Source organism: Melospiza georgiana, chromosome 3, assembly GCF_028018845.1.
Source record: "Melospiza georgiana isolate bMelGeo1 chromosome 3, bMelGeo1.pri, whole genome shotgun sequence".
In the NCBI taxonomy this organism is placed as follows: Eukaryota; Metazoa; Chordata; class Aves; order Passeriformes; family Passerellidae; genus Melospiza; species Melospiza georgiana.
Genome location: NC_080432.1, coordinates 57,823,779 through 57,831,952, shown reverse-complemented (window position 1 = coordinate 57,831,952; position 8,174 = coordinate 57,823,779). Strand labels below are relative to the sequence as shown.

Below are 8,174 nucleotides of genomic sequence, written 5' to 3'. Positions count from 1 at the left end.
CTAAAATGTTATAACATTGTGACAAATTTCTTTAAAAGAAAGAGGCTTAATGGACATTGACAGCTTTGCAATATGCTGTTGGGTTTTGATTGCAATTGTAACACTGCTGCTTCTGCAAATCTTTCCTGAAACTGATTTCACACAGAAATAATATATTAGGATTTTTATGTTTGGGGGTTTTTAGACATTTTTATACCACTAGCAAAGTAGGATTCATAGATTTAAATCTACACTAAAACATAAATAAGATTGAAAATACCCTAGAATTTGGAAAACGTGCATTAAGCTACCTTCAGCTCCACTGTCTTAGACAACACTTACACAAAGAAATCCTATAAAAGAAATTTTTTTTACTGCCTCTTAAAATGATACATTATATATTTTTACAGCCAATTCCTTATCCTTCTAATATGGCAGTAAAAAGCTAAACCACGACTGACTTCTGGTACAAGCATTTCAGTGGTGAAGAAATAAAGTACCCCCTGTAACTAACATAAAGTGTTCTGAACTGAAAACTCAGTGAACACTATGACTTTAAAACATGATCATTTACTTCTAACTTTTAGTCCTTTATGTGGCCCAAGTGTGTGACAATGCTTGATTCTTCCAAGGTTTTAGGGCTTTTCTAAATACTCGTGATGGAAAACTTTTTTCCAGAATCAAAGGTACAAAATGTAAACAGATACAATGAATTCACCTTAATCTGCTGAACAGAAACAGTTTCTTTGTGAGAAGTACAAACCACTTGTGATAAAGTATGGAGTACTGATACTGAGAGCAAACTATGGCAATGTAAACATTAACATTAGCTGCTCTGCTAATTTCTTCTCAAGTATCTAGCTAATGTATTGCTCCACTGGTGCTGAAAGTAGGACTAGGTTCTCATTTAGTCGTGTGTTCCCAAATTACAGTTGTACTGCCTGTACCCCAGAGAGGAAAGAAAGGAGCACTTACATCATCTCCCTGGAACCAGACTAACTACTGCCTACTTCATCTTATGGTCTCTGTAATTCCTAGACAGCATCCCTTTGAGACATTTTCAGCAATGCAAAAATCTGTGACACACTGGCTCCTTAAGGACCAATGTAATGGAAAATTTGAATTATTTGAATTAATTTGTAAGTGAATAACAAAAGTCAGTCTAAAAACTTTTAAGCCCTCTAACATAGTTACCCTTAGACTTAAAGCTTGTCTCCATACTCCAGTAAAGGGGTATTCTCCAAATGAAAGGGTGTAAGAAGAACCTGAGTTAGCATCTGAATTGAAAATAAAATCCTAATTTCAGCAACCCTGCACATTAAACCAGTGCAACACTCAAGTTTTTTGCAGAAATATGACTTTTTGCAATTCTGGAAAGAAACATTTAAGAGATAAACATTTAACTGTTGGGAGCAGAAGATTGGTTCTGAGCTGCCCCAACAATGGGGCAGGGGGTCCTGGGGCCCTGCCCAACTCACCTGTGTAGCACTGGTCCCAGCCTGCTGGGTTATACTGGAGTGCACTGGAATATAGTGGGCCAAACTGGTTTGTATACAGGTCTGGACTGGGTTGGACAGATTGGACCAGGCTTAGACTGGGCTTATAGGGAGATATGCTGGGACATGCTTGGTTTGGTCAGTCCAGAGAAGAGGAGAGTGAGGGGAGACCTCATGGTGGTCTTCAGCATCCTCACAAAGGGAATCAGAGGGACAAATATTGCTCTCTTCACTCTCATGACCAGCGAAAGGACTCAAGGAAATGGCCTGAGGCTGAGTCAGGGGAGGTTTAGGTTGGATGTCAGGAAGAGATTCCTCACCCAGAGGGTGTTTGGGCACTGGAACAGGCTCCCCAGGGAAGTGGTGACAGCACCAAGCCTGACAGAGTCCCAGAAGTGCTTGGACAACACTCTTGGGCACGTGGTGCTACTCTTGGGAATGGTGCTGTGCAGCGCTGGGAGCTGGACTTGATGATCCTTGTGGATCCCTTCCAACTCAGGGGATTCCGTGATACTGAGCTAAACTGGTTGATACTGGCCTGGACTGGGTTATACTGGGCCGGACAGCCGTATAGTGACCTGGGCTGAGTTCAGGCTGGGACCTACTGGGCCCGGCTGGTTCATGCGGGTCCGGCCGGGCCGCACAGCTCGCACGGGTCCCACAGCCCCGCTCCGCCGCCGCCCCTCGCGCGCCCCTCCTCACGCGGCCCTCCCGCCGCCGCGCGCACGCGCCCAGCCGACCCCTCGCGCGCCGCCGCCACTTGTTTTGGAGGCGCGCGTGGTCCTCTCCGATTGGGCGCCGCTGCCCCGCCCCGCCCCGGCCCGGCCCCGGGACGGCCAGGGGAACTACATCTCCCGGCGTGCCGCGCGCTGGCGGCCCGGGAGCGGCGGGCGCTGGAGCGGGGTGGTGGCGGCGGCGGCGGCGGTGCCGCGGCTTCGCGAGAGGATCCCGGGCGCGCGCGGCGGTGCCGCGGACAGGTCGCGGTGAGCGCGGCGCCCCCGCCCGACGGGTCCCGCCGCCCGCAGGAGCGGCCGCGCCGGGAGGAGACGCTGCCGCCGCCGACCCGCGGCGCGTCCCTCTCCTTCCTGTGCCGGCGGCGGCGGGGCGAGGGCTGCCTCCTCCTCCGTCAGTCGCGGCAGCGGCGGCAGCAGCATGAGCGGCGGCAGTGGCGGGCGGAACGCGGCGGCGAGGGCACGGCCGGCGGCGCGGCTGCTGGCGGTGCTCGGCTGCGTGCTGACAGCGGAGGCCCAGGTGGGAACCGGCGGCTGGCGGGACGGTGCGGCGGGGTGGCACGGCTGGGAGCGTGGCCGGGCAGGGATGCCCGCCGGCTGCGGAGCCCTCCCGGAGCGGCAGCAGGGCAGAGGCGGGAGGCGAGGTCACTTCATGGAGTCATAGGGGAGAGGGCAGCTCTGGGCCGTGTCATGGGTCGGCTCCCCGCGGAGAAGTCGGGGAATGTCTTAATGGAGTGTGCAGCCCACGTCCTTCCCCTTCCACACCCTGCGGCTGACACTTGCCGGGATCCAGCCCGGGGCCGGTGTCGCCGGGAGAAGTTGGTTGGCCTGGGAACCAGAGGTAGCACCAGTCCGTGGGATACGTCGGGGAGCTCCGGACTGGATCATGCCCGTGGCTTCAGGCAGAAAGTTCGGTGCCCTGATGAAGTCTGTGAGAAGCCATATGTTCCAATGGTGATGCCAATGCCCGGGCTTGGCTTGTGCTTAGGTCGCGTCTGTTTGCCCACATTACCGGCAAGGATGAGAACACGCAGTGCTTCCTTCTGTAAGCTGCCTTCCCAGCTGTAGGAGGACGTGTGTCTGTAGTTAGGAGCTCGCTGTTCATCCACACTGTGACTGATATGATCGCTGGTGTCAAGCAGGAGAGGCTTTCAGCTGGGCCAAAGATGTTGGAGAGAGTTTATTGAGGAATACACCGTCCACATGGAGCAAAGCTTGTCCTCTGGATTATTATTTCTCTTATATTTTCTAAATTTCCGTGTTGCATAATATGCTGTACTGTAAGTGGCCACCAAAGGTGGTGATGACAGTAGCATAGAGAGTTTTTATTGCAGCTTTTTTTGTTGGAAGTTGAGGTTTTCTCTGATTTACATTATTTTAGTAACTATTTTAGCATAACTAAAAGCTAATTGAAATGGAGTTCTTAAAGAAGCACTTAACAAAGTGGCATGGGGTTTTTTGTGATGCTTGGCAGAGAAATTGGTTGTTACTGTTTCATAAAATTGTTAGCATATTGAGTTCAGAATTGTGCAGGGAACGACAAGCTAACCAATAGTTCTTGGAGTCATGTTACCTGAGGCTGTTCTCTCATTCTGCAGCCATGGCAAAGGGAAATGTCTGAGGAACAAAACAAGGTGTCCCAGGTGGTCTTGTAAGTGTCGAAGCAATTAAAGTACAACAGCCTGATAACACTAATAAGGTTGTTTATATGAATAGATTGCTTATTATTTTATGCATTTATCCAGCTTTTTCCCCTTAATATTAAAGTGCTGACTGTGTTTTTCTTTCTAGATTTTATAAGGAGAAGTTGATGCAGGTTGGACGTTGACCTTGTCTTCTGAAAGGTTGATTTATCTTGGAGAAGATAAGTTAAAAGTTTCACTTCTCCAGTATAGGTCTGATACCTGTTCAAAAACTAAACTAGATTTGACAACACCTGGAAGTACTTTGATAAGCATATTGGAAAGGTAGAAAAAACAGCAGCTGCACCATTTCAGATGATTTCTTGAACACAGATGATAGTAGGCTAGTGGTTTTAGAGTTTATTTAGAGCTCAAAGAAATTAACAAATGAAAGAAACTATGATCGTTGTCCATTGTAGTAAAAGTGTGTTAACTTAGAGTACAGTTTGACTTTATATTTGTAGACTAAGTTAACTAGTGTAGTTCAATTAAAAAAAAGGCAAAGTACCAATGGTGTGAATAACAAAGTAGGTCTTGCAATACGTAGTTTTAACTGTGTAGTACACTGTTCTTATTTTGGTATCTCCAATTTGAAAAAATAAATTAATTGGAAGATCCAGATGCTCACAAAAATGAAACTATTTTCTGCATGTTCTTGGAGTGTTGCACTGTGAGTCAGAGCACTGAAGCCTGCACTTAGACTAATTAAAAAAACCTCTGACTGGTGTACTTGAAGCCAGTGTTGCTGTTGCATCACTGTGCTGTGAACTGACTCCGCTGCTGTGCAGTATTAGTGTTTCATGCATGCTGTTAAAGTATTTTATAATTTGTGGTTTGGTACAGATACAGCTTAGTTTAATTTTAGAGCATACTTTCCAAGGAAACATTGATTTTGCTATTCTATGTATACAGGGAGCTAACTGTTCCAGTTCTGAAAAACTTGTGAGGAAAAAAAATGGAAAAGTTAGTTTGCTTGCTCTAGTACTCTGAATTAATTTTTCTCTTCATAATTTCCTAGATCAGTTGTAGTTTTTGAGGATTCATTTCTGAAGCTTCATTGATCTAGGTAAACTATACTGCATTTTCAAAGTTGTTCTTAGAATTGAGGTCTTAGTTAAATAAGATGGCTGCAGCTTTTTATTCTTCCATGAAGATTAGACACTGAATGTAACTATTGCATTTACCTGGGACTTTTTTCCCCTGGAAGAGCATTTTCCATTTTGCATAGATGGTAAAATTATTTTTGTAAGCAGTGGATAGTCTTACAGGCTGGTCATCAAAATAGTTTCCTACTCTTTATCTTCTCAGTCCAAAAAAACTTGCGTGTATTATCCTCTTTATACAGTTGAGTAATATTTGAGTAAAATGTTCAGAGTTATCTCTTTGCCTTTCTATATTATAATGAAATGTTAGACTGTTTGCTTTGTGGTATAGTGTTACCTGTAAGGGCTGCGCCTTTACAGATTTTGCCTGTGTGTGATCAATAAGAAAATTTCAAGTTTTAAATGAAATTATTATAGACTAAAGTGCGTGGGGGTTTTCTCTCTGTAAGCATCATTAATAACAAGCTTTTTCTTCTGACTTTGAAGTTGGCAGTTGTGTGGACTGTGAAAAAACTGTAATTACACATGGGCTCTTTGACAGTTGTTTGCCCAGGTTTGATTAACAAGGCAAGCATAACAGCAGGAAAAAAAAATTGTTTAAAGTATCTTTCCTTAAATTAGCTTTACTTCATTGCCATATCTGCTCTACAGAATTGTGACAGCCTATTTAGTGCCTCAGGAAAAGTAGGATCTACATAAGGTGAATTTTCCACTTAAGTGCTTTATTGCCATATCCTCACTTCTTTATTCTCACAGAGAGTTGGGGGAAATCCATTTTCCAGGCCTCCTTTATGCTTTATAAAGGAGCATAAGCCTACAATTTGTTTTCTAGTGGCTCTTTTACATCAAGCTTGGTTATATAAGGGTATCTGTTCTGTAAAGTACAGGAGTGATTTATCATGCATAAAACAGATTAGATGATTTCATAATCTCATCTGTGTGAAATCTGTGGAAGAAAAAAAAAGCATAAAATATATTTTGTCTCCTTTTGCACACAACATTTCAATAGTTAGAAGTTCTTCTCATCCCATGCAAGGTATAAGACATTTCTATTTTAAATAATTTCTAGGCCATAATGGGTGTCAATGAAGAACAGAAGCAGTAAGCACCAGTGTTTGGTTCCATTCCCTTTTAAACATGTCTGAAGCCTTCAGACATGTCTGTAGTAGTTTAAAAAGCTATGCCTAAGAGAGTTATTTTAGATTTATTGAAATTTATTATATAACTCTGCATAGAATCACACTTTCAGTATTTCCACCTTTCAATAAAACACCACCAGGGTCTCAGTGAGAGTGTTTCCATAGCCTACTCTGTGGTGTTAGTTGGATCTGCCCTCTCTGCTACATGCACAGTCCTGCCTTCCCTTTCTGTGCTGGCAGTAGAACTTCTGCACTTGCACTGTGTGCTGCTTTTCCTAGAGGGGCTCCTAACCTAGTGCAGGGGCAGTACAGCTTGCTGTCCTGGCACAAGAAGAGGGATGAGGCCTGGAAAAGTCATACTCAGTTTCATGATAGATTCACAGCATTGAAATATAGATCCCTGTGCCTGGTTTTTCTTTATTTATTTGTTGAATTTATTTGTGAAATTGCAAACTTCTTGGGCGCAGAAGAACTTACGCTCCTTTTCCCCATGCCTCTAAGGAAACTAGATGGAGTGTTTTCACACTTTGAGAAGAAATATGAAAATAAGATGACAGTGTGTGATTGTTGTTTTTTTTTTTTAGGCAATTTGACTTGTGAGCATTTGGTAGGAGAACAGTTGATATGGAACTTTGCTAATATACCATGTATTTGTAATTTGGAAATTCTTGTTGCTCATTCTTCAAAAAGTTCTATATGCTGCAAATGTCAACAAATTTCAGGGGTGAAATTAATCTTGCTAACATTGATTTAGCAGTGCATTTGGAAGTGGGCTTAAGCTCAAAGTGCTACAGTTTTTCTTTATGAGATGTGTTACAGAGTTTCTCATCACATTTTGTGATGTCTCTCATCACTTTTTGTGATGAGAAATATTTGCTATGGAACTGCATTTCACTAGTATTTCTTTCAATTACCATCTTTTTCTCTTTAAAAGATTTTTCTGCAGTTAATATTCTATTTCTATATTAAAATAAATGTTAATGTATTTTTTCAATAGCTCACAGGAGTCCTAGATGATTGTTTATGTGACATAGAAAGCATCGATGACTTCAATACATTCAAGATCTTTCCCAAAATACAGAAACTGCAAGAACGTGATTACTTCAGATATTACAAGGTACACTTAAAATGGTATTTTTCTGAATAATTTAAATAAAATGCAGAAAATATAGGAAGGATTGCATATCAAATCAACTTGCCAGTGTTAAGCTGCCTATTAGAAGCCCACAACTTTTTAATTTGGTTGAAGCAGCTTTTTAGTCCCTGACAGTTATGTTGGTAATAAGTCTTGTTTGCTATGTTCATCCTGGAGTCAGTGACAGTAAATTATGACTGCTTTCATTCAATTGATAAGTAGCAATTTTAAAGATAGTGTCTTTGCAAAAGGCACTGGAAAAGGATCATATTTTACTAATTTTATGACAGCACGAAGTGCTTATCTTCTAAGAAATGTGTGTAATTTGAAATGGAAATATTGGCACGAATTACTTTGCTGATAAGTTACTGTCTTATTTCTGATTTTAGTGTTTGTTATTCTTTTGAAAAAATAGGTAAAACTGTTCCTTTTTCAAGTAGTATGTAATATCACTTTTTATTACTTGAAGCATTTTTTGTCTGTGTTACTATCTGATGTGCAAATGAAGATTTGAAGCCTGATATGTCTGTTTTCAGAAAGGCTTAACCTGAAAGTGAAGTTGCATTTTGACTGAGCTAATCAGGTGGCTGCCTGCCCCTGGAAAAGGGAGCTCACACTCCTCTAGGGCAGCATCCTGCCCCTTTGCTACTTTTACCTCTCAGAAGAATGCATATCTTTAACCTGGTAGATATTTAGTTAGGGTATTTCCATTTGTCATTTGGTAGGGGGTTTTGTTGGTAAGGTTTTGTTGATTTTGTTGGGTTTTTTCGTTGGTTTTGGGGTTTTTTCTCCTCAGGATGTAAGAAGTCACCTAGCCGATCTGAAGTCAGAGTAATATTAAACTCAGGCAAGATGGGGTTATGAGTGAGCAGAAGGAGAAGAAAGCACTAGACTCTAACTTTTCTACCT

At 42.7% G+C, this 8,174-nt stretch overlaps 1 protein-coding gene across 1 annotated transcript in view; it reads left to right on the top strand.

The window, feature by feature from the left end:
- Positions 1-2,591: 2,591 nt before the first annotated feature.
- Positions 2,592-8,174, top strand: part of ERO1B (endoplasmic reticulum oxidoreductase 1 beta) — a 28,952-nt gene continuing 23,369 nt past the window's right edge. The window contains exons 1-2 of the mRNA XM_058020054.1: positions 2,592-2,726; positions 7,128-7,247. Coding sequence (XP_057876037.1) covers positions 2,628-2,726; positions 7,128-7,247 — 219 coding nt within the window. The 5' untranslated portion in view covers positions 2,592-2,627. The remainder of the gene's footprint in view (positions 2,727-7,127; positions 7,248-8,174) is intronic.